At 51.0% G+C, this 25,030-nt stretch overlaps 10 protein-coding genes across 10 annotated transcripts; 5 read left to right on the plus strand and 5 right to left on the minus strand.

The window, feature by feature from the left end:
* Window positions 1-3,240: 3,240 nt before the first annotated feature.
* Window positions 3,241-5,187, minus strand: POX_e06471 (uncharacterized protein; the record flags this gene model as incomplete). Its single annotated transcript, XM_050115292.1, has 1 exon — window positions 3,241-5,187. One exon carries the CDS (start codon window positions 5,185-5,187, stop codon window positions 3,241-3,243), a length of 1,947 nt encoding a protein of 648 aa, XP_049967752.1.
* A 267-nt stretch (window positions 5,188-5,454) lies between these two features.
* POX_e06472 (Pre-mRNA-splicing factor syf2) lies at window positions 5,455-6,464 on the plus strand (the record flags this gene model as incomplete). Its single annotated transcript, XM_050115293.1, has 3 exons — window positions 5,455-5,625; window positions 5,723-6,358; window positions 6,417-6,464. 3 exons carry the CDS (start codon window positions 5,455-5,457, stop codon window positions 6,462-6,464), a joined length of 855 nt encoding a protein of 284 aa, XP_049967753.1.
* A 182-nt stretch (window positions 6,465-6,646) lies between these two features.
* Window positions 6,647-7,761, minus strand: POX_e06473 (uncharacterized protein; the record flags this gene model as incomplete). Its single annotated transcript, XM_050115294.1, has 4 exons — window positions 6,647-7,068; window positions 7,151-7,491; window positions 7,583-7,637; window positions 7,716-7,761. 4 exons carry the CDS (start codon window positions 7,759-7,761, stop codon window positions 6,647-6,649), a joined length of 864 nt encoding a protein of 287 aa, XP_049967754.1.
* A 312-nt stretch (window positions 7,762-8,073) lies between these two features.
* Window positions 8,074-8,906, plus strand: POX_e06474 (Protein AF-9; the record flags this gene model as incomplete). Its single annotated transcript, XM_050115295.1, has 2 exons — window positions 8,074-8,106; window positions 8,178-8,906. The coding sequence occupies 2 exons, from the start codon at window positions 8,074-8,076 to the stop codon at window positions 8,904-8,906; spliced, it is 762 nt and encodes a 253-aa protein (XP_049967755.1).
* A 2,156-nt stretch (window positions 8,907-11,062) lies between these two features.
* On the minus strand, window positions 11,063-12,636 carry POX_e06475 (Indoleamine 2,3-dioxygenase; the record flags this gene model as incomplete). Its single annotated transcript, XM_050115296.1, has 3 exons — window positions 11,063-11,443; window positions 11,534-12,136; window positions 12,343-12,636. The coding sequence occupies 3 exons, from the start codon at window positions 12,634-12,636 to the stop codon at window positions 11,063-11,065; spliced, it is 1,278 nt and encodes a 425-aa protein (XP_049967756.1).
* Window positions 12,637-13,759: 1,123 nt separating this feature from the next.
* On the plus strand, window positions 13,760-15,438 carry POX_e06476 (Kynureninase 2; the record flags this gene model as incomplete). The annotated part of the gene is made up of 4 exons (XM_050115297.1): window positions 13,760-13,937; window positions 14,054-14,391; window positions 14,458-14,935; window positions 15,023-15,438. The coding sequence occupies 4 exons, from the start codon at window positions 13,760-13,762 to the stop codon at window positions 15,436-15,438; spliced, it is 1,410 nt and encodes a 469-aa protein (XP_049967757.1).
* Window positions 15,439-15,778: 340 nt separating this feature from the next.
* On the minus strand, window positions 15,779-17,798 carry POX_e06477 (uncharacterized protein; the record flags this gene model as incomplete). The annotated part of the gene is made up of 3 exons (XM_050115298.1): window positions 15,779-17,115; window positions 17,237-17,637; window positions 17,701-17,798. The coding sequence occupies 3 exons, from the start codon at window positions 17,796-17,798 to the stop codon at window positions 15,779-15,781; spliced, it is 1,836 nt and encodes a 611-aa protein (XP_049967758.1).
* Window positions 17,799-19,162: 1,364 nt separating this feature from the next.
* On the minus strand, window positions 19,163-19,811 carry POX_e06478 (uncharacterized protein; the record flags this gene model as incomplete). Its single annotated transcript, XM_050115299.1, has 5 exons — window positions 19,163-19,192; window positions 19,291-19,322; window positions 19,383-19,443; window positions 19,514-19,592; window positions 19,783-19,811. 5 exons carry the CDS (start codon window positions 19,809-19,811, stop codon window positions 19,163-19,165), a joined length of 231 nt encoding a protein of 76 aa, XP_049967759.1.
* A 412-nt stretch (window positions 19,812-20,223) lies between these two features.
* POX_e06479 (uncharacterized protein) lies at window positions 20,224-22,692 on the plus strand (the record flags this gene model as incomplete). Its single annotated transcript, XM_050115300.1, has 1 exon — window positions 20,224-22,692. The coding sequence occupies one exon, from the start codon at window positions 20,224-20,226 to the stop codon at window positions 22,690-22,692; it is 2,469 nt and encodes an 822-aa protein (XP_049967760.1).
* Window positions 22,693-23,521: 829 nt separating this feature from the next.
* POX_e06480 (uncharacterized protein) lies at window positions 23,522-24,836 on the plus strand (the record flags this gene model as incomplete). Its single annotated transcript, XM_050115301.1, has 3 exons — window positions 23,522-23,706; window positions 23,819-23,994; window positions 24,061-24,836. The coding sequence occupies 3 exons, from the start codon at window positions 23,522-23,524 to the stop codon at window positions 24,834-24,836; spliced, it is 1,137 nt and encodes a 378-aa protein (XP_049967761.1).
* Between the last annotated feature and the right edge of the window lie 194 nt (window positions 24,837-25,030).

The following is a 25,030-nucleotide window of genomic DNA, read 5'->3' on the forward strand; positions in this document are numbered from 1 at the left end:
TGGAGAGGTGCAACCTTAGCCCACCACCGAAGACATGCGAACAAGAGGCAAGAGGAGCCCAGGAACGGGCCGAGCGGGCTTCACAACGACTCAAGACGGCAGATTTGACGGTGTGCGGGCCCACTGTCAAGTCCCGTAGCCACAAAGTCTCATTAGACGAGTGTGAATGGTTGACAGCTTGACGCTCGTTACGACAAGACCGAGGGCCGCCCACCGAGCCAAGGTCCGGTGAATGTGAAACGTGAAAATGGATTAGTAATAAAAGCACGGCGAACGACACCTTCCTTGTGCCGGTGCAACCCTACTCCCCTGGTAAGCTCGACCGGACCGGTGCGGACGATCGTGTAGGCATTGTATAGGCAAAGAAGGCTGCTATCCTGGACGGTACCACCCCGTGGACTGCGACAGAAAGTACCGACCGAACGAGGCCGCGTTAAGCGATCGACGCATTGAAAGTGAAGTCTGTCGACTCGTCTGCTCAAAGAGCCAGAGCGCTCCTAGTGCCAATGCACCGTGAATTTGCGGGCTCCACCGTGCCAGTCTCTTGGGACTCGGAATCCTGGTTTGGAGGAGGCACAGGCAGTCCTGGGCTCCAATCGCAATGGTGCGGATAGCCTCGATGGGTTTTTGTTGACGAATAGCGTACTCGAACGTCGATAGTCCAGTATTTCAAAGATCAGTAGATGTGCTTCTTCACCTTGGATGACAGGAAGGGACAGAACGATGGGAGGTACGAAGATCGTATGATGGAGGGGTAAAAAGAAGGGAAGATTTGTCGAGGGACGGAGGAAGAGGTCCAGAGCGAGAATGGAAATAATCGGAAAAGGTGACACGGAAATCAACAGTACCTCTATTGCAACTATAGCCATTGAACCATATCCACTCAATTTTGCCACACACTCTAGGATTCATCACGGAGCAATCTCAGTAATGACTCAGAACGAAATGAACGATGATCGCCGATGTACCGTGGATCCTTATTCGCATATCCTCTTGTATTCGAAGTGTGACCGCGGACACAGGCACAGAACGACAGGATTTTCAACGGACCGTATGAGTCAACATCATAATCTTCGACGGATTGAAGTGTTTTACTGGCACAACAGGAATTGGCGATGGCTCCCGACACTACCTATCAATCACTTCTATAGTGATTCTCTACGGAGGAATTTCGAGCTCTCCCCCCAGTCTTTCTGCCTTTGAGCTTGAGGGACCATTTTTTGGTATATAATCAATGATTCACGAGAGACATATGCACATGCATACATCGACATCTCATCTCATCTCAGCCAAGGCTCGTTTTGGAGACAAGCCCCGCGCACGATGGGATCAATCAACGCGGTACTACGTCAGCGGCGGCTTATCCAATCAGAATATAAGAGGTCGGGAATTGCCAGGGTGGACGATGATGAAAAGGACGACCAATGTCGCTGACTGGCGGCATTGAGAGTTTGGCCCAGGGGCATTTTACCAACGATGAAAGACGGCTGTGATTCCGCCCCACCTCAAAAAGCCGTGACGATGAAGAGCCATGGCACAAGGCCACTTAGGGACCACGAATGACGATGCTGAGCAACGGAGGCATCGGATCTGACTCTGGCAAGTACAGCTCAGCCGACTGTTGGCGCAGGGATCACGATGCGGCCGTCAGACTGCACAGACCGCTGCCCGAGAAGATGCCGTTTATTGGAGACGTAGAGCCTGAAAACCCCCCAGGGGGCTATCAGTGGCTTGTGCCAAGGTGTCATCAGATGTATGATTATCTCGGTACTCTGGTTTTTTTTTTTGCTTTTGTTGGGCGGTGGGGTTGGAATTCATTCGCGTCATGTCATGAGAATCCAGGAATTGGCTGAAAGGTCATGTCCAGAGAAGAGTAGACCACCGGTGTGATGGTGGCTGTCTGAGTCTGTCCCCTGACGAAAGTTAGTAAAAAGAGTCCTAAGAGCCGCATTGGTTTAGCGCTGGCAGAATTGAACTGCGCAATCATTATCCTCCAGAAGTGGACTCAAATGAGGCTTCATTCTCCGCAATCGTTTGCCCTTCCGCAGAACGGATCTTTCGGACGCACCGAGAGAGCCACGGGGTTGATACTCTCCATTTGTGGATCTGACCAAGACAGCGTGGACAAATGCTTTTCATCAAGTCAAGGCGGTATAGATTTTTAAGGTTCACAATCCGATCAAAGGTGGGACAAGACGACCGCATCTATAATCGCCCATTTATGATCTATCACCTCATTCAATCAAGACATACCAAATTTCGTTCACATGAACGTCCACTCAGGCCTCCGTCAGAGAGCGGTAACGCTTCCTTTTTTTCATGAACAAAAAAAAAGAGAAGGATAAGCGGATATGTCGCGCTCTGTCACTCTCCCTGAGAGGTTGGACATCAATTCATAGACACGTCCCAGAGCGTCCGCTTGTATAGCACGTCCTTTGGACCGCATCCTAGACCGCTTGGGGCGACAAACGCAAGTACCTGCTCGTGGCTGGGCTAGGTGGCCTAATGAACTTGGCAAGGAAGGGGCTGTGTGTTGGTCCACTGGATTGACGATCGACCAGCCACGCCGTCGGTCCATCTTAGTAGTAAACAATCTGCTGATGACCGATACATGATCATGGCGAGCGGCTTGAAGATCGTCGCCACCACCTCGCTCGGGCAGGGGATGGTGGTGGCAATTAGGTGCTTTCCAAAATCTGCATGCGTACCCGATCAGTGAGCTTAAATTTGATCAATGAAGAAATTTAAAAGCCTCGTAGATCGTTCGTCCAGTCCTCGAATGAGGCCGTCGGGCAAGGGAAGAATGCCACTCGATAGATGTCTCACCTGACGGGGAATCTTCAGGGATGCATGTTGTGTGTGTGTGTGTGTGTGTTGTGTGTGTGTGTGTGTGTGTGTGTTTGTGTGACGAAGGGATTTGACATGTTCAGGAGGGAGCTGAAAATCACTGATTTCATGCATCCCTCCTTGTTTTGAGGCAATAGAAGGGAGGCCCACAGCGAGAGACTGGTCAGTGGCCAGTCGCGGGCCAAGAGCGGGTTCACCAAACGCCATGTTTGCCCAAAAGGCTGTAGGTATGCTTCAGTTTCTCTTACATATGCACCAGTCAACGCAGTGATCTATGGAACTAGCGGTCCAAGACGGGCGGATGTTGTCTCCTTTGGGGGCGTGCGTTACAGTTCATGCTTTGTCGCACCGTATGACACCAACTCGCACTTCATACTGTGGGGTGATTAATGACTACATCTTTTTCTGATATTCCAGATTGGGACTGGAATCCAGGTCCAAGTAATACGAACTAGCATAGTCGGAAATCCGTGACTGCCGTCCAGAACAACGTTGCTTGCGACTCGGTGCATGCGCCGGCTCGATATGCAGGATCGATCCCAAGGGTGCGCTCAATGGCGTCTGGCCCCGATCGACGACTCCAAACGCTCGCCCCACATACAAGGCGATCATGCCGCCAAGTTGTCGATCCCAAGCAACGATGTATCCTGACTGCTGCCAAGGGCTTTGCTGGTCGGCACGCATATACAAGCTCCCCAATTGCAGTAGATGAAGGCACTTGTTGTTATCTTGAGGCACACCTTTGACCACCGCGCGAGCACGCAGAAGACCAAATAGGGCGGGAGTGGATGCCGGTGGTCGATCTGAGAAGCTTGGAAATGGCCTTTCCGAGATCTCCAGAGGCGCCTGCTCAGGATTCCACTGAAACTCAGTGGATGCGGGGATGGGTTTCAACGTATTGTGCATTGTCGAACTGGAAGGCTGGACGACAACCTGCTGGGGACAGCCGTCTTGTTCATTCAGCACGTCGACGATCTTTTCAAGGTCATTCAAAGACTTGGAACAACCGAGGCTCTGGATAACAGACCAAATTCGAGCCCAATGTTCATACCCGGCACTTTCGCCATCGATAGTGAAAAGGGGTTGGTCTCGGAAGACTGTCCAAGGTGAGTCAGGCGCGACACTAACGTGGACTTTAACCTCGCTTTGCTGCTCGACGTGCTTCCATGTGATTCCGAGTCGCGACTCCACATCCTCAAGATAAGTTTCCAGAAGCCCCTCGTATTCGCGGCCTTGGATCAGGTCAGGGATCGCCTCACTGACGATAGGGTCGCCAAGAAGAACCTGGACATCTGCAAACGTGGAGAAAAAGGGCAGGTTGTCCTCACTCCTCTGGGCAATTTGCTCCAGAAAGAGTGCGGCTTCCTCAGAGCGCCTAGCTCTTACCAACGCGACGATTAAGTCATATGCGTGATGGCACGAATTTTCACTATCTTTCGTGTATATAGACAAGTATTGTCTCCAAGAGCTGCACAACGCATCCCGGCTGTGGAGTTTGGCAAGTAAACAAAGGTACGCTGACCAAGTGCTCCAGTCACCATCAGGTGACGCATGTAGAATCTCGTGGAAATTTATTCCCTTAGAAAGGCTGTAATCTCCTTCTGAAGTGAGTGTTGAAAGGATGAACGCTGTGTCATAGTCAGGCCTGGCGAACAGTACTGACTCAGTTGACTCGTGTAGGGCATGAATGACAGAAGCACTGCTGGGAAATTTTAATGGAGGCCCATTCAGACTCTGGCGAATACGAAGAAATTCTTGGAAAGCTGGCATGGCCAGATCAAGAGCTGCGTACTTGAGGCCCAGCGTGGTTCTTAGTTGAGGAAGTTCAAGACGGGCTAGACGGACATGGACGTCGCTGAAAAAGGAGACAAGCTCTGAGTATGAGCTATGCTCCTCGCAACGTTGCATGACTTTAGAAGCTTCAAGGTGTTTGTGGAACAGCTTGGCACCATAATCATCCACCAGTAATCTCTCGGAGATTTCTCGCAGGGTTGATAGATTATTGACTGAGTAAAGTCTCATCGCTTCCTCTTTGCGGTTCGTGGGATGGACGCCTTTAAGAGAATCCCACAATGCGGGGTGTGGACTCCCTGAGACCCATTGAGAATCAATCAAGCTCAGAATCTCCTTCCGACGAGCCGAATGAAGATGCGCTTCGCTGTTGTGTTGATTCGAACTCGTGAGAAGACATCGTAATAATTGCGTAGGCGACGGATCCGCCGACGAATGGCTTGGTTCGACGGAGGAAGAGCACAACAACCGTACTGTTTGTCGTCTGAAAGTGATTCCTGGGGCAGTTCGCCCAAAAGACAAAAGCATCTGTGATGACGGGCTACCCATCTTTGCCCGCGAGTCAACCACACTTTTGCGACAGATTGAACGCCACGATAGGAATGCGGAGAGGCCACGACCCACGGCCCGAGTGGAGATGGGAGATAAACAGCCGTCGATAAGGGGCGCTATCTGGGGTGGCAGATTTGGGCGGTGCCATCAGGCGGTGAACCTGATGTTATCTCATCGCCAGACTCTGCCCGTGTACTACCTTCTCACCCGGCCGATAGCCTTGCACCGATTTGCAGACGTCATTACATTTGAACACGACTCACGATGCCCTCAGCATCACCAGAACCAGCGTCCGCAAAGGACGAATTCAATGCCGAGAAGCCTGAGAATGCAGACACATCCGCCGAGGAAATCCTTCCCGGAAAGACCGAAAATGACGCTGCAGCCAAAGCGAGGGAGAGAATGGAAAGGTTCAAAGCTCTCAAGGCCCGTGCTGTAAGTCAGGAGAGCCCCGGAAATTATCCAATATAAGAAAGGATCTTAGATTCGGCTCACCCAAGCGAGAATTCCGACACTAACAAACTTCACGCAGAAATCCGGCACAGAGCGCAACCTGAAAGAGACGGCCGCCGAGACACAGCGATTAGCTACCGATCCAGCTCTGCTAAATAACCTCTCCCGCAAACATGCATTTGCCTCACACAACCTTCTCAAGGCAGATACAGAAGCTGCTGGAGAAGATTTCGAACGGAAGCGAGCATGGGATTGGACTGTTGAGGAATCGGAAAAATGGGATCGGCGAATGGAAAAGAAACAGCGGCATCGCGATGATGTTGCGTTCCAGGACTACACGCAAGATGCTCGCAAGGTTTACAAGCGCCAGCTGCGTGAACTTCCGCCAGATCTTGAGGCATATGAGAAGGAGAAACTTGCCGCTATCGAGAAAGCAGCGGCCAATGGCGATTTAGAGATCGTTGAGACTGAGGACGGTGAAATGATCGCGATCGACAAAAATGGCAGCTTCTATTCAACTGCGGATAGTGTGGGCTTCACCGATAACAAGCCAAGTCGCGCAAATGTGGACCGATTGGTGAATGATATCCGCAAGGCGGAAGAGGTCCGCTTGAAGAAGCGCAAGGAGCGTCGCGGAGACGAAGAAGCCGATGTGACATACATCAATGAGAAGAATAAGCAGTTCAACCAAAAGCTGGCTCGATTCTACAACAAGGTACGTTATGCGTCCACATCTGAATCATCGTTCATAAAGGGTACTGACAATCTGGCAGTACACGACCGAGATCCGGGACAGTTTCGAACGGGGTACTATGATCTAAGATGGAGGGATGGAAACAAGAGTATTATACATTCGCAGTTGGTTTCCCATGGTTCATGGCGCAAGACGACCAATCCATCTAATGAATCAGCCACCTCTCTCTCGTCAAGAATGACTCGAGATCCTGTTTTCCAGCGAGTTACGCTAAGGGCGCACACTTGTGTGACATGGCGCTCAACAATCCTAGAGCATCGTCTTTCTCCACGCACTTGTCGCCAGTTGCTCGATTTGTTTTGTGCCCACTGGTCCTTTGATGGACTGGTCCTCCAGAGCTTCCACCACTGCCTCGCTCACAACATCAGCCTTAAGTGGCTTTTCAGTCATGGATCCCAAGAAACCTAGTCGATTGCCGACGAGGTTGTTGATCTCCGACGCGACAAATCCGCCCAGGGCAATCGGCAAGGTGAACTTTCTGCTCGAGTCATACAAGAAGCCTGGTCGAATGAAGATGCTGCGAAGATCTGGCAAGGAGGATGAAATAGCGTCCTCGGCTTCGCGCTTGGTAGTGATGTATCGAGCAGGGAGAATTGGTGCTCCGCCAGCCGCAGAAATATAACAAAAGGTTGGGACGTGCTCGTTTGAAGATTCTTGCGCCAGTGCGATAGCTATTCTAGTGTCAGCTTATCCGCTGCATGCCCAAGTGGATCAACTTGAGATTTCTTTCTCCATGTCTTTATCGAACCGTACCTGAATCTCGATTCATCAATTCATAGGTCAACTGGCCATCTCTCTCCTGGGGCTCAAGAGGCTCGCCTTCTTTTCTTTGCAATGGGTTCTGGCTCCCCAATTTGGAGGAGCTGAAAGCGCGCTGTAAGCCACCGACAATAGGCTCCCGGCCCTGGACTACTCCCTTGTAGTCCGCCTCGAGCAAGATTCCCATCGTGTGGACCACTGCAGTAGCTCCAGAGAGAAATGGCTTGTAAGTTTCCGGCTTGAGGATATCAGCCTTTGCCCACTTCACGGAGCTGGCCCAGCTTGGCCGCTCTGTGGAGCTTGTGACTGTGTCCCAACGAGGTTCGCCGGAGCGACTGAAGGCATATTAGGAACTGGCAGGGCGTCGGATGGCCGAGAAGAGCTTATGGCCCATGGTGGTTTTTTTTGTTAAAGCTGGTGGCTTACCTTAGTGATGTAACATCCCATCCTCGTGCAGCAGCAGCTTTGCAAATTCGCGATCCTGAGAGAGAGAGACGCAAGTCAGTATCATGAAATTGAAGGTCTGTCCGTTTCTGCCGCGAAATTCGAACCCGCGTACCTAGAAACCCGCTTCCTCCCGCAACGACTAGCCTTTTTGAAGCCATTGTGTGTCGTGTGTGATTTGAGTGAGAAGATTGAGTAGACGAAATGCGCTGCAAGTCAGGTTTATCTATGTTAAAGTTGGGGCCACGATCGATCGATCGATCAAGAACTGTTTCTCAAGATCCGGAGCTCCATATCTGCAGGTAGCTCAGGTATGCCGTCACTACATCACATGATCAAACGGTCCAGGTCGGTCCGATTTCCGATCTCCGTCCCGCGTCTCCTGCATTAGGCGGTCGCGTCAAAGCTGTGCGAAATCAAAGATTGGACTGTACACTGTTCAGTCTCCCAGTTCGTTCGACAACACAGCAAACATGCCATCTGCAACTGGTAATAAGCGTGTCAAGGTGAGTGAGATACTTGTCGCTTCCTTTGTAATTCCACTGCTTCTGGCTTGGCTGACCTCCTCCACTCCTAGGGTATCTCCGTCTTCCGCCCGTTCATCTTCGGCAGCGAAGCGCAACCCTTTGATCCCGAGAAGCGACCCGCCAACATCCCCGCCGATCATACCCACCAATGGCGCGTCTTTGTTAAGGGAATCAACGATGAAGACATCTCATACTGGTTGAAAAAGGTCCAGTTCAAGCTGCACGAGACCTACGCACAGGCCGTCCGCACCGTTGAAACCCCCCCCTTCGAAGTGGTAGAGACGGGTTGGGGCGAGTTTGAGATTCAGATCAAGCTCTACTTTACGCCAGAATCGGGAGAGAAGCCGCAGACCCTGTGGCACAGTCTAAAGTTGCACCCGTACGGACCTGATGCCGAGGGCATGAAAGAGCGACGGGACGTGGTCATCAGTCAAAACTACGAGGAGGTGATTTTCAACGAGCCGGTTGAGCCTTTCTATGAGATTCTGACCAGTGGCGCCTCGACTGGTACTCCTGCGCCATCACGTGGGAAGGGGAAAAACACGAAACAGCAGCAACAGCCACCACCCGGACGGACGGCCGAGATCCCGTTGAATGATACGCCGAAGAATCCCTATAGTCGGGCCACGGAGGCGAAGGAGCTGGATCGGATGGCGGCAGCAATCAAGACGGTCGACCAAATGATCAAGGAGGAAAAGGAAAAACTGATCGAACGAGAGAAGTACCTGGCCGAGCTGAGGGACAGTGAAGGCGTGCCCACTGCTACGAAGAAGCGATGATCGGTAATCGGACCGGTCGCTCCTTTCCTGTTTGACCGCCACCAGTTTTTGAAAGCGACATCAATGGAGGGGTTTTCATTCATCCATTCTGGCTGAGGATGTCAAGTTTCCGACAAATTCTCGATATGCGTATGCGCTGCCACGGGTCCCAGGGTTTATCCAAACATATGCCTTGGGATAGCTATTTCCCGATTGTCGACTGCAGCCACCAACCCACATCCATAAAGGACTCGCTCCGATGTTCTGCGTGCCTCTGTCTCGTGATCTTCTTCGATGCTGTTTCCGGTATTTACAGAGCAATTTTCGGGTGTGGATCCTGCAAGATCTCAGCCATCTGTACGACGTTGAACAAGAGCGCTAGGTCGCTGATCGTTCCCATCAACTTGCCGACCTCAAGTGAATCTTTTGGCGCCCAACAGCCAACCCATTGCCAATGGTCTCTCCATCGCCTCTTGACGACTGACCATCCCTCCAAGTCCGAAATCGAACGGGCGGTCCCAGATACTCGGCGTTGCGCTGGGTCTTTGGTAAGACGCTGAACTTTCAAGGTGACGCTGCCGGGTTGTGTATGAGAGCTTTGACAATGACAGACAGCAGACAGTCGAGCTCAAGGATCATAGAGATAGCTCCCTCGGAATCAAAGTCTGCTTTATTTGCACTTTTCCCCCGCCTCGGATCCATCCTCTTGGATAGCGGATGGCTGGTGCTTCATCGTTTTCGTAGACAAATAATCCATACTGTGCTCTTTATCTCATCCACCACAATACTCCGACCCGCAGCACTACCGAATTAGTGCCCAAGTATATGTACTAGCTTCAACTTCACCACATAATTGCCCACTACCCTCCAGGAGATGCCTAAACCCCAATAAATCTACCAATCTTATTGTCAAGTGGAGACAGACCCAATCGCCGACACCTGCACGGTTCACCGACTGGGCTTCGGTCCGTCAGTCCTCAGCCTCTTCCGTCCTGTTGAACCTTTTTCAGGACTCAGCCTATTCATGAACAATTCCATTCCTAGGGAGAACGGTAGTCTACACGGTTTGTATTAATCAAGCACTACGTTCGACCAGTTGTGTAAATGTATCATACTCAGGATGTCTCTTGACCGACAGCAACTCATTGGCTAGGAAGTACAGACATCTTTCTGTGGTAGATTATAGTCGGTATTCGATCTGGCCAGCCGCTCACACAACACAAGCCCAAGCAGGTGTTTAACCGCCAAGGCCACGCCCGTTTTAGGGCTTGACGCTAACTTGCGCCAAAGGTTGAATCCAGAATCGAGCGCGATTGCTTTTTTTAAATACCTATTGTTTGACTCGTTTTCCTTCAAATTCTCCCTGCTCTGTGCAATGCCTCATACCTTAGACCAGTATACATCAAGAGTGCGTCGAACAACACCCCCCAATCCACTCCAGCCAGGCCAACAGCTACCTCGGAAATTGATTTGAGAACTGGGATGACTATGGCCTCGATGACTCTGGCCGCGACGACTCCCATCCAGGCGGAAAGGCTCATGGCGACGGGAATCCGCCTTTGGGCGCGGCGGGGGTGGTTGCGGCGGCATTCTTGTAGAAAAAGTGGGATTCCCCCCTCCTTTTTCTTTTCATGAATGATGATTTTCGTGTGTTTCGACAAACCTAATGAGAGAATGGCCCTTGCCCCCTTCTATTTATGATACGGAAAAACATGATCTATGATGCTTACCGAAGTGAGTGATATACGTTGTTCCAGTTCCCTGTTCTCTTCCCTCGTATGCATCGGGTTGATAGTTAATTGGTGCAGGAGTCGAGGTCTTATGAGCAAGGTCTGGGTCTCATAAAATTCTGGATATATTCTCTCATTTGAATGAATTACATTATCGGCCGAGAGAGCATTAACACGATGAAGTGGAAAATCCATTACTAGAATCAACCCAAAGCAATCAATAAAGACGGGACAAACTGCTCATGGTTTCCCCAAAAAAAAGTGCCGAAAAGACAAAAGGTCTAAATCTAACCATCATAAGAATAAAATGCCCCCGAAACGCTTGATCGCCGTAAAATGAAAAGAATGATGTATCGATAAAATGGCTTCAGAGAGGGGCCTCATAAAAATAAAGGCCTCATGTCGATCACAAAGAAAGTGATGGACCTGCTGCTTCCATGTTCTCGTTCAACATGTCGCTGACTTGGTCGTGTCCCGCGTGTGTTTCAAGAAGGGAATCAAACTTGTGCCTCCCGTACCAGACAGCCCCATGGAATTTGTCTCACTTGACCCTTTGGCTTGAGCACTCGCTGTAGCCAGATTGATCGTGTCCCCAGACTTGACCTTGAGGTCCGGTGGAGTATGCTTGCGGGCGGGTACGATAATGTACCGCGACACCATTTGAATATGAGCATCTCGGAAAGATGTCAGGGCCAGGACGGCGGCATTGTACGCTTCTTTCAATGAGGAGTCGACCTGGGGGGAGTTGACGAATGGGCGGATGTTAGAGAGTGACGAGAGGGCTTCCAGATAGCGCTTGTGCGAGGCTGGCATGTAATTTCTCATTTCCTGCAATGAGTCAAGCAATCAGTCATATGTTTCATGCATGGGTGTATCCTCCAATCTACTATGCCTGTGCTTCTGCAGTTGAATGCTTACCTGAATGTAGCTTGTGCCTGAAGACTTCATACTTGTGCCTCCCGTCGCCGAGTGGCTGACTCCAAGGAAAATATCAAAGGTTTGAATCAGAGAGCTTTGGGCATTGCTGCCGCCACTGTATTGGTGCCATTCCCCATCACCGTGGCCCACATCGTAGAAGACGCCATTTGGCAAACCAGCAGCAGCCATGTTTTTGCTACCTGCTAGGAATGGCCGGAGCTGATGGAAGAAGACATGCGGCTGGTTGTGCTCATACATCCGGTTGAGTGTTCTGGTCAGATCTACCAGACCATCGGTGAATCGACAGAGCAAGGCCGTCAGCTGGGAGGTATCTTGGGCAGTCACAGCCTCGATGGCATCCAGCATCAATGGGAGCAGTCGAGCGCCTTTGGCCTCGATGGCAACTGAAATCACCATGAACCATTCCTCATCTTTGGTGCCGGTGAAGGAAGTCAAAACTGAGAGGTGATCTGGTTCAGTCACATTGGTGTCGGAGATACTGGTGAAATTCCAGAGCGTGACGGCTGCGTAAGTTGCACACGGTGGAAGTCCAAGCGCCCGGGAGATCTCAAGGAATGGCTTCGAGATGCAGGGTGGGAGAACCTATTGAACACATGTCAGTCGTTCGTACCCAGGCCAAAAAAAGAAGAAGAAAAAGAGACACAGGAATAAAAAAAAAGAAAGATAAAGGGCAATCAGAGCGAAAGCAGTGGTTCGCTGCTCGGAGTGATACGATAATGATGCGTTTCGCCATGAATATGGACGTAGGGTTGAGACGAGAAGTGAATATCAACCCAAGGGTCACTTACGTCTTTCGGCTTCTCACCTCCCCAAATGTAGGCATGGGTGAGAAACCCCAAGATAGAGTATGCCCGCCGCCATTCAGCTTCTGACTGCAGCCATGTGGTTGTCAAAACAGGCAGATCATCAACAAGGTCTCTGATCTGACCCGTCTTGATCAAAGTGGGCAGCTGGCCAGCGAGCTTCTCCCATGGAGCATAGTAGTTGTGAGGCAAGATCCGTAAAGGCAGACCAGTGGGCAGGAAGCCATGCACTGGAGAGACTGCATAGTCACCAAGATGGATTCTGGGCGAGGTAATCATTGTGATGCACTTTCACTCAAGATGAAAGGAGGACGAAGAGTTTAAAGGGAACGACAGGCTTGATCTGGGCGAAGACGTATAGGGCACGGTGCTGAAAATAGGTAAACAGGGACACACAAGGTAACCCTTACCTGACTACGAGGGGGGGAGGTTTCAAAGGTGGCACCCAACAAAAGAAAAGAAAAATCTGAAATTTGGTCTCAGATTGAAACGTCTTCGTGTTGATTTATCACATTAATAAATGTCTGCTCCATATCTTCTGCGCGGATTTTGTCCGGCCGGGCTTCGGGTCTTTGTATACGATCCGGAATCTGGGCGGATTACATTTCCGTGTTCCGGGTCTACGACGACTCCGTCATGGCAACAACCTTATCTGACAGATAGATATACTTACGATCAAAAAAATGGTTCTGTGAATGATCATAGGTTCGATCAAACATTCAGATCAAGTCAGTTGTGACATTCCTGTGAATCATGCAAATCAAAGCAAACTTGTGTAAAGCTCAATGAACGCATCCATGTACGAGCACGTCATGTAGCGCTGTGCTTGACTGCAGCATTTGCCTAGATCACCAATCGTCTTGGTTGTCGACCCCCCAAATGAATTTTGCAAAACATGTGTCGTGGAGTGACCTGTACGCCATCCACGATGACAGGATAACTCTCACTCTGCGCTAGTCTGCAGGTGGTCTGCACATAATCCTAGTCATGATTGACTAATGAAAGAATGTAGATCCGGTCACCGATGAATGGCCCCGTCCAGTCCCCCAAGAGCGTACGAGCGTAAGAGCACAATGGCACTCTGATCGGAGATCCTCGCCTATTACCGCAATAATGTGGAGACGGAAACAGGAAGCGGAAGCGGAAGACAGGCTATCCGCCTGGCCCCTCCGTTCACTGCGTTGCCTCTGATTTGATTACTGCGAGGGCCCTCAATTATAAAATGGACCTGTAGCATGTGTTGTTCATCTCATTATTCCGACTGCTGACTCCCCCCCTCTCTCTCATCTGTGAACCAAAAATATCTTTGGTGGACGCAGTCGTATTTGTGATCCTTCTTCCCCTGCCTGCATCCCATAATCTACCCCAGACACGTCCCAATTCAAACCCACCTGCATCAACCATGACAGCAACCAACGGCGTAAATGGGGCCAAGGCGCCAAAGCCTACATTCCCTGCCGAGGCAGCTACGAGAGAATATGCTGCTTCACTCGACAAAGCAGACCCGCTGCGTGCTCTCCGTGATGAATTTATTATCCCCTCAAAAGCCAATCTTGCCACAAAGAAGTTGGCAAAGCCAGGTAAGCATCAAAACAGTCGCAAAATGCACCGAGAAAGAAATCAGATAGAAAAAGAAAGAGAAAGAGAAAAAGTAGCCTGTGGGGAAAGATGGTCTTTTGCTGACATGCGACAAAAGGTCTCTCCTCTGATCCGAGCATTTACTTCTGCGGTAACTCGCTCGGTATTCAGCCCAAGGCGATTGCCAAGTACATGGAAGCCCAGCTGGACACCTGGGCATCAATCGGAGTATGCGGCCATTTCACAAAATTGGAGGATTCTCCTCTTTCAGAATGGCAGCTCCTCTCGGAGCAGGCGTCGGCATCTATGTGCAAGATTGTTGGCGCTGCGCCAGACGAGGTCGCTGCCATGGGCACCTTGACAACCAATCTGCATCTCCTCCTGGCCAGTTTCTATAAGCCTACCGAGTCTCGGAAGAAGATCCTAATGGACTGGAAGGCGTTCCCCAGTGATCATGTGAGTGTACAGAATAGCGAACATCTACGCAAGAAAGGCCCTTCGGGTGCTGACCAGATGAGATAGTACGCCATTGAGTCGCATATCGAATGGCACCGACTCGACGCCAAGGAGAACATGGTCCTTATCGGACCGGATGAGGGCACCTATGAGGTTTCCACCGACAAAATTCTTTCATACATTGACAAGCACGCTGGCGATGCTGCCGTTTTGCTTCTTCCGGGCATTCAATACTATACCGGCCAGTTCTTCGACATTCCCACCATCACCAAGTACGCTCAGGACCGAGGCCTGATCGTGGGTTGGGATTTGGCCCACGCTTACAGCAACGTCGAGATCAAGCTTCACGAGTGGAATGTTGACTTTGCTGCCTGGTGCACGTACAAATACGGCAACGCTGGACCCGGTGCTATGGCTGGTTTGTTCGTGCATGAACGCCACGGCAAGGTCGACTACAGCGAAGGCGAGGACGCCCCTAAGTTCCGTCACCGTCTGACTGGTTGGTACGGCGGTGATCGCTCCGTTCGATTCAAGATGGATAACAGTAAGCGCACTCACCTGTCTCCCCCTCCCCCTCCTCCTTTGCTCCTACAAACCCTCTTATGAAATAAAACCGCTGATCAATTCGCAGAATTTAAACCCATCCCCGGCGCCAACGGCTATGTCATTTCCAACCCTTCGGTCATCGATCTCACCACCCTTTGCGCTGCTCTTTCCGTCTTCGATAAGACCAGCATTGCTGACCTCCGCCAAAAGTCGTTCAAGCTGACTGCATACTTGGAGTACCTGCTTCTCAAGGATACCACAGATGCAGACCGTATGTTCTCCATCATCACCCCGTCAGACCCGCACGCTCGCGGCGCTCAGCTGAGTGTGCTGCTGAAGCCGGGGCTCCTGCATAAGGTGGCGCAACGCCTGCAGGACGCGGGTATTATCTGTGACAAGCGGGAACCGGACGTGGTCCGAGTGGCTCCCGTGCCTTTGTATAACACCTTTGAGGAGGTGTACACGTTTGTCGAGGTGTTTAAGAGTGCGCTGTCCGAGTAAATAGAATAAAAAAGGAAGAAAGAAAGCCTTTTCGATGGGGACATGAAAGTTTTTGGAAGGGACATTTGATGTGATACGAGTATAGATGAACTTGCGCTTTTTGCTTTTTAGTTCATTGCTCTTTTTACCCTTACATAGCGACACCGTTTTAGAGTCTGTATCGGTTGTTCATTTGCTTGATCAAGAAACACTAGTGTATATTTGTACAGGACTTTCTTCCTTTCTTTTCATCTTTTTTTTTTAAAAAAAAAAAGAAAAAAAGAAAAACCACTTGACAAGGTCCTCGGGAAACTCGCCAGAAATAGACACAAAGCAATTGCAGGGCTACTACCTAGATCATTTAAAAATTGCCAATATTCGTCCAAGCATCCCCACTTCGCAAAAACTCCTGACCCTGTGAGAAGAAATTGGTCGCCAGGATGGAGAACTCATCATTCGTCAACGTGAGTTGTTGCGGCGACACAACCGAGGTAGCCGTGTAGTCTGCAAACCCCGCCGCATTGCCCGCAAAAGTCCCGGGGGATTGCAAACTCGCCGACCGCTCCTCACCAATACGAGTCGGGGCAGGAAGAGGTGATGTCTGCGAGACTTCCGGGTTCGTCGTGGACGGACCTGCATAGAGCGAATCGCCGAAGAGACGACGTGCAGATGCAGCGTCGCTGTTGGATGAATACTCGAGGATTTCCCAGAACTTGGACAGGTCGATCAGCAGGCTTTGATTTTCGGCGCTTGGGTCGGACTGGTAGGTTGCTGAGACGGCGTCTTCAAGATGTTGAAGTCGTTGTGCGAGGCGAGCCATGTGCGGCCACTGTTGGCCGAGCTGTTGGACGAATTTGACGCATTTGGTGAAGCGGTCGCGCTTTTGTTCGCGGATGGTTTCGTTGTCGGTGAAGCTGAGCTGCAGTTCAATGGTGGCGACGACCGCGGCACTGTAGCCCAGAAGGGGATCTGAGACAAAGAAGCCCTTTTCTTCAAAGTAGTTGATAAAGTGAATGATCCAGGTGGTGTGAGAGGATATCAAATCAGACGTATGTTGAAGGAAGATTTCGGGGATGGTGCTTCTGAAGGTCCGGAGACTCAGTGACAGTAGAAGCGGGTGATTGAGCAGACAGAGCATGGTATGATACATGAATTGATTCAGGAACCATGGGCCCCAGTACTCACGGTGAGCTTGAAGCTCTTCCAGTGACCTATCGTTGAGATTGGCTGGCTTGAACCGATGTGTAAGGGGCATTTTGGTCTCAAGGTCCATTTGTAGCGCGATGATCTTAGAATACTCAGAGTGCGGCGACCAAGGGGGCACCGTGCTCGGTCGTCCATGAAGACGGACATATCTTCCCGTGCGCGCAAATGCCTCGCTGAGCATGATCACGTAGGCGAGAATTCCTTGATCTTGAATGTCGCTTCGTCTAGTTTCAGGGTGCGTCGGACCTGGAGAGAGTATCCGCGCAGGACGGGAAGGACTACGCGGGTATGCGAGCCCTCCGACGTCTGGTAGGTCAATTGAAAAGTCCCCGCCATGAAGTCGCTTCAATAGACAGATGCTCCAAAAGCATCGCCGCCGTTCCTCTCGACTGATGTTGCTTATTGGAGCGCGCGGCTCCTGGCCGAGATTCGCACATTGAGCAAGATTCATGGCCAGACTGCTGTGAATGCTTGAGCGATGTGTATTGCCATCTGCGGAAGTCATTCTTAGCCAGAAGATTCCCAGCTTCTCAATCTCAGGATTTCAGGGATCTGTTTCAAAAACGAAAAGAAGCGAGGAAAACTGGCAAACAGACGCCATAATCGGACATACTTGTAAAATCGACCATACTCAAAAGACAGAGGCATTGGAGAGTGGATACCTCAACCGGTCCTTCTGAGACTCGCTTCATGACGAGTCCACGAGCAACTTCTGCGTAGCTATTGACCTGCTCAGATAGATTTGAAGCGCTGCGGTGAGAGGTTGAAAATCGTAAACAAAGAGCCAAGATGGCATAAATGACCTCAATATCTCTGCTCTGGAGGCTATTGATGAAACTGCCCGTGTGAAAGATAGGCAGAGGCTGCGATTCACAGTAGAGCAGATACAGCTCTGCGATTGCGACGACATCGTCCCATGGAGGTAGTGTCACCGAGACACTCGGTCCAGACAAGATCGATCGATTGAGATGCTGGCTTGTACTAGTTGATGTGCACTTGTCATTTGTGCCGACACTTGTTTTCGCCTAGTCAGTGATAATGCGCGTTTAGCAGTTGCAGAATCGAGGGGACTCATACCCGAGGTGATCAATCACTACGCCAAGCTTTCCCTCGAGACTTTTCAGTCGATCTTCCTGTGTGAAGATGTCAGCAACAAGTCTTTCTGACATTTTCATTTTGATGTGCATACTAATGACTGGGTAGTTCCTTGTCTGCCAGGACTAGTTCTTCCTGGCTCCTCCGGCTCTCGCAGTCGCCGTCTCTCCTCCGCGTAGACACAGTTCTGTCGCAGTCTGGCACATAAAGAGCAGATCGGTTGTTCCCCAGGGCACTTGGCCTTTTTACGCCTTGAATCAAATCATCCTTAATATGCACTCTTTCGGACGATACTTTGGAATCTCTTACCTGCATGGTTCGCAGGCCTGCCGTACTCGTTTGGTGGGCCTTTCGGAGATTGAAGAATCCGAGTGTTCCATATGGACTAGATTGGATTCTATCTCGGCTCAATCATAGATGCGACATGATCAGGTGCAGGCGGATATGGCAAAGGTCGATAAATCCTGGGTAAAATGAGAATTCGTAGGGTTGTAACTTGTGTCACCACCAGCTTCGTTTGCTCCGCAAACACGTAATTGTCAACACCGGAATGTGTTGACACGCGGTCTTCAACACATGTGCGAGGGATCAAGAGAACTTATCAAACTGAAATGTGTCATTTGCATGAACTTTGCCCATGTCTACATTGAATTTCACTGAGATGCCCGTCGTGCGCGTCTATTTACATGACTAAGCAATGGCCACAGCACTACCAGCTGTCGGGACTGTGAGATCCCCAAGCCTGCCCGCCGTCCACAAACGGAGACTTCAGCCAGTCTGGACGACCGCACCTACGGTCAATCTGGGGAGGCTAGTGGATGACAAATTGCTGTAACTACAGTCGCAGGGAGGCATCATTGAAATACATGTATCTCTATTCTTCAATGCATCACTTCCAGAACAATAATACAGACGAAATGGGCCAAGTGTCGGGGCAGTGATTACATGGAGGTGATGAGTTCCGCCCAGCCAATCTCACCTTATTGACCAGCTTGGGCACGACGTATAACCACGGCTCTTGTCTTACGAGAGGCATGACCTTTCAGAGTGTCGAGGCTGGTCACAGCAAGAAATCCGATCATTAAACAGACGCATCCTTGCTTCACTAGTTCCCAAGGATCGCACAGGGCATGGGTGAAGTGAAGCATCCGTTTCCAAGCCTGTCGAGCCAAATACAAGCATAAAAGTCGATAGTTCGAGATGTTACTTCGTATTAGGGCGAATTGAGTGATAAGGATGCATGGACCTGGTAGAGTGAGACTGTGGAAGAAACCGGTACTTTGAATTGGTGCTCGAATCGGTTTATTTACAGCTCCAATCATAACTTTGCCTGCAAGCCCATCTATCCCACCACCGGAGTAGAAATACACCGCCGGAATCGAGGTGACCCCAACATAGCACCCTGAACAGATATCAAAGGAATATCAAACGGGATTGGCGCCGCTTATTTGTCACCGAACCAGGTCTTCTTGCCCTGTAGTTTGATCCGTATTAGTCACGGTTCGAGAATCACAACATTGCGTATTTCCCAGGAAAGAAAAAGCCGTAGTTGGCAGTTCAGTAAAGACTTACAAAGACCATACGGCACATGGCGTAAGTAGTGGCTATTGATGCGTCAGCGCGAGAGTTGAAAGAATATCCAGGAATTGAAGACCATCACTCACCGGCACCGAGGCCGTAGACAGTGAACAGGTAGGGGTACATGATGTAGCCACTACGGGAAGTCTGTCGGCAAAAATATTGTAAGATGATCGCCTATCTTGGGTCTCGGGAATCATGTTCATGTCGCACTGACCTTCCACCATTGGCGCTTGCCGTCGTGGTTCTGGAAGAGACGCTGGTAGTAAGGGACACGGTTCTCGCGGAAAACGAAACTATAAGAGTAAATGTCAGCCATTTGAGAGGTTCATGATGCCCATCGAAGGTCAACGCGGGGCCCAGCAGATATGCCAATGCCACTTGATGCAGCCATAGTCCATGGACCAAGACTGCAATTCGAATTGGCCAGCCTTTGGTGGCCCAATTTGGATCGCGAAGATCCCGAGAAGAAGGCAATTCACATACCCGGCCATGCGAGGAGCGGTGCGGAACATCTTGGCGGTTGTAGGTGCGAAGCGAGGCTGGAGCGAGGAGAATCGATTGGCAATGGTACGATGTCGTGAGGTTCGGGAGAGCTGCAATTAAAAGTCATGTGATTTTCCTCTTCCTTCCGCCTTCCGCTCGCCCAACCATCTTGCGAGCCATCCACCCAAGTCCGGCTGCCCGTCCGCGTGTGCGCTTTTTAGAGTAACGTGACCTTTGCTGAGTCAGGAAAAGCAGCAGCCCGCAGCCCGTGCTCCTACCGAACCTGGTAAAGCGGCGTCCGCGGCATTTGAGCCGGAGGATGTACGAAGGTCTAACTTGTCCACAGATGCCGCGATAGTGATCCTTGAGCCTTTCTTTTTTTTTCCAAAAGCAAAAGGATGGTGGAGTATCGGAACATTGTCGATTACTCGTGCTCGACCAATGCGACCGGCTCTTCTTCGACTGCTGAAGAGGCCGTCCGCCGTCTCGGTTCTCGATATCCTCGCAGTGACACCAACCGGAATTGAGCAGCTGCAGTCAACATACACGCAGCTACGTCACTCGTCACGATGTATTCATCACAAAGCGCTGGGAGAGCCTGAGGGGTCGATCGATGTTGTCCAGGAAGTGCATTCGCATCAAGAAACTGGCAACGGCAAAACGTTCAATTTTCCTGTTTACGAGATCGAACCGCGCGAATCCAGACAATCATCAAGCTGTACGCCTGGCCGACGCGCCAATTCAACCTCAAGCTTGTCCTTGGACGAATTACGTACGCAACTTGAGACTCTGGAGTTCGAGTCGGATATTGGCCACTGCAATGAAATGGGAACACGTTTGGTGGATCATGACGAGAACAAAAACAATTTCGAGCTGTGGGAAGAGCTGTTGAAGTTCAGGCAGCGACACTACGGCGACCGAGGTACACTGGATATATGGGAAGGACTGAAGACACGCGTGAGTGGGGTCAAGTTACCGGTCTCTGGAGAACAGGCCGATCTCTTCTGGCACAAATTTGTTCATTTGGGCTTAAGACGAGATCTCTTCCTTCAAGATGTGATGGACTACGCCATCGATCTTCACAATAGTGACGGCCGGTCATGGCCACATCTCTACCAAAGTGTTGTAGGAGGTCTGCTCGACAGGGGATTGACGAAGCGGGCATTGCGATGGAACAAAATCTTTCACAAATCGGGCTTAGCCAGCCCCGACGACGTGCTGCAACTACTTCTACCAGTCATCCAACCCCAATCGCTCGTTGAGAATGCGCGAAACTGGTACCAGGTCAAAGCTGATAGGCCATCCTTACTGTTACGGACTTTTCGACTATTGTGCCGAGCGGCCGACGGCCATCAGATCTACGGCCGAGTGATATCCATTTTGATAGAGCAAGGCTACGGCGAGGGCGCCCTATCCATGCACCCTTTTCTCATTGCACGTGGAGATGAACCAAAGTCTCATGGTGAAATTCACCCACTGCTGGATTATGCTCGGATGTACGGGTTCTGGGACGAAAACAAAAAACTCCAGTCTTACGCTGAAACTCGCTTTAACGGTTTGCCGGCAACTCTATTGAATCCTGCAGCTGAAAGGGCCAATGTCACAGTTCCCGAAAGTAAGCCTCTCAAAGATGATATCGGAGCACGGTTACTCGCTACTCGTGCTCTCAATTTCGACGTGGTCCTCGGCGGCATGAAGATGCTCGGCGTTTCTACCATCGGCGCCGCAAGTTTACGCGAATTAGCATTGCGAGCTCATGGGGGTCAAGACATCTTAGACAAATTGAAGGCGCTTCGACAAGCGGGTATCTCCCTTCGAGACTCCGTGTTTGCTCGGCTGGTTCAAAAGTTGGCGTCACAAGGCCGTGACATACTTCTCTCTGATCTCCTTCAAAGTGATCAGCATCCAGACGTGCTGGAAGATAAGGTTGTCCAGGAGTCCTTGCTCATCTCCTACTACATGGCTCGTGACATGCAGCAGTACAACATGACGCTCGCAGTTCTTGCAGAGCTGTACCCTGGCGATCATGATCTTTTGGACATACACTTTCGCAAACACATTGCCGCGGGTGATTTGGGGGCTGCTTCCAAAATTGTGGACGAGTTGACATTACGGGGAAGGCCTTTGAGCGAGGATAGCATGGACTTTATGGCCGAAAAGGTTCTCACGCCTCGGCGACCCAACCACCGACCCCATTCTCCGCCGGGGCAGCCGCTCGATACCAAGCGCGAAGTCATGTTCATATTTCATGTCCTCCAGCGCTCGGTCCCGCTTGGTGGTTATGTGAACCCGTCTTTCTGGAAAGAGTTGCTCAAGCGGCTCGGAATGGAGAATCATTGGGATGAGCTCCAAGAATGCACTTTGTGGCTGGTTCGCCAATATGCAACACCCACCAGGAAGCGTTTGACTGCAACCCCTGCCGCCACTTCCATGTCTCACGATCATCGCATGCTCAAGCTCATTTTCACTGGACCGATGCAAGCCGCCATCGTGGCCTGGGGCTTTATGACCCCAGTTTCCAGCACAACCCTCTTCAAGGCGATTTGTTTTCACCCCAAAACCCATGAGCCGCTCATCCAATGGGTCCGCGGCATCTTGCTTCTGAGAGAGTTGGAGGAAGCTGGTCTCACTCTCCTCAAACGAGTCATCGTTGGGGCAGCTCGTCACCGCCTCGCCACACTCTATGGGAAGTTCAATCTCTCGCACTCCCGACTGAATCGAGTTCTTCGAAAACAGAACCCTTATCGATGGCAACGCGTGGTGGAGGAAATCTTGCGCGCGTGGGGAGATCCTGCTTTCTTTGGCGGGTTGGAGAAAATTGACCCCATCAAGCTGATGAACCCTGGCCGAACACCATCGTCGCTGAGACGTTCCGCTCAGACCATTTGGCCTCGGAGGCGAGGAAGATGATTTGCTGGGCGACTAGCCGATGTCCCTTTTTTTTGTCATTATATACCCCTCTGTATTACAAGCTTTTGTACTCTATCTCCTCCCTCGCAATGTCTACTCCGTTTTAGGAAAAAGATTTTACGTACAGAAGACAGAGGCAGTGAGCGAGCCGCCTCTTGACGGTTGGTTTCCCGCCCCTGATTAGTATAGAGATCCGTTTTCCCCTCCTTACATGTTTCGTGAACATCGGAAAAGATACATTCAAGTTTCACTAGAATGGTCCCAAATGGTTACAAGGGGGGGGGGAAGAGTCTGGCTTGCAAATCGGGACCTAGTGGTAGCAGCATTAGCAGTACTGTACATAGACAGGTGCTGCGGTGGAAATCGTAGTAGTCGGATGACACACGTCAAGTTGGGTCTTCGGGGTTAAGCTGCTGTGCCACGTGAATCGTCAGCACTTCCTCACAGCCACCTTGGTCGAAGCGATGTCTCGACCAGACCTTTGCGTGCTGTGCTTGGCGCCATGGCCATGAACCCGTCCGCCGTCAGTGAATTGGATCCTGCGGCGACTCGCACACGCGTTCGAGGGTCCAATCACCGGCGTCTTGCGTGGCGCAGGCTCGACGGAGATCCACGAACTAAGAATAGTTGAGACGGCAACGCGGCCTGGATCCGCTATGGATCGTCACTCTAAACATTTGAGCTCAGTGTCAGCCGCTGAGGAATCATGCTTTCTGATCCCTAAACTGTTCTATCAACACGGCAACGTGATCTGATTCTGTAGCATCGGAATTTCTGTGGTCTTGTTCTTTCACATTTTCGGAGAAATTCAAGTCGTCCTCGGTTCAGCATGCAGTGGCTGAAGTATCTATCCCTACTACTGCCGGTGGCAGTGGCCAACCCACTCAGTATTCGATCGACCGCCTGCAACAACTCTCCAGACCTCTGCGACAAGTCCTACGGCGCCATCACACATCTCGGCGCTCATAACAGCCCTTTTGTGCGGACGTCAGACGGTGTTTTGGCCGGCAATCAGTATGTCATGTCCTCTTTGAGAATGGTGGTTGAAGTTCAACGCCCTCAGTGGGTGAAGCGATTGTCAGGCATCCAGGGCCTAACCTTTTCTCTCTTTGTCGCTCATCAACAGATACTACGATACTCCGACTCAACTCAGCGCGGGTGTCCGACTAGTAACGGCACAGGTTCACAAAGACAACAATCAGTGGCGATTATGTCATTCCTACTGTACACTGTTGGACGCCGGTCTGCTCAGCGACTGGCTAGCTTCGATCAAGTCCTGGCTGGATGACCACCCCAACGAAGGTGAGCAAGATTGTATCGTTCCATGTGCTGGAACGGATCTCTAACCTTACCTTTCTGTCGATACAGTCGTCACCATTCTTCTTGTCAATTCAGACGGTGCCTCCGCCGCCGAGCTCGGTACAGAATTCACGACAGCCAACATCACCGACTACGCCTACCAGCCCGAGTCGCTCACCTCGGCTCCTTCCTCATGGCCTACCCTCCAAACGATGATCAATTCGGGCAAGCGGCTGGTTGTCTTTGCGACACCGCTTACAACAAGCACGTCGTATCCCTATCTCCTGTCGGAATTTGATTTTATCTGGGAAAACAACTACGACGTATCTTCACCTGCCAACTTCTCATGTGAGCCGAACCGGCCCTCCTCGCTGGCCGGCGACACACCCAGCGCTCTGTCGACCAATCGCCTCCCCTTCATGAACCACTTCCTTTATTCAACAGATCTGGCTGTGCTTCAAATCGAATATCCCAACGCAAGCTATGTCTCCACCACCAACGCACCATCCGGTGGGAACGGCAATCTCGGCAGTGCTGCGACAACCTGCAAAGCCGCATACTCTGGTCGGCAACCGACCTTCATTCTCGTTGATTTCTTCAACAAGGGGCCGGCCTTGGATACGGTGGATAAACTCAACAACGTGACCAATGCGGTCGGCCGTACGTCAGTCTCCTCGTCTTCATCGTCCACCTCGACAAGCGACGCCACCACGATCAACAATGTGTTCAAGGGTTTGGTGGAGCTGGCGAGCTCTGCCAAGTCTGGCGCTAGCACGAGCATGGGAGATTGGATTTGGGCCGGCGGCAACTGGAATACTTTACTGGGGGGCGGCATCTCCTTCTAGAGCTTTCACGCTTTTCCCCTATTTCTCGTTTTTTTTTTCTTAAAAAAAAAGGGACCCCCTTATCCCGTCTTGCTTTTCAAGCATTCCCGCCTGCTGTGGCGTGAGACTGTTCTCCCTCTCGGCCTGGGGTGTCTTTTCGTGCCCCCGGGGGCTGTGCACTTTGGGGATTATTTATTCTTCTTCTCTGTATCGAA

The sequence above is a fragment of the Penicillium oxalicum genome, chromosome V (genome assembly GCF_001723175.1).
Source record: "Penicillium oxalicum strain HP7-1 chromosome V, whole genome shotgun sequence".
Lineage (NCBI taxonomy): Eukaryota > Fungi > Ascomycota > Eurotiomycetes > Eurotiales > Aspergillaceae > Penicillium > Penicillium oxalicum.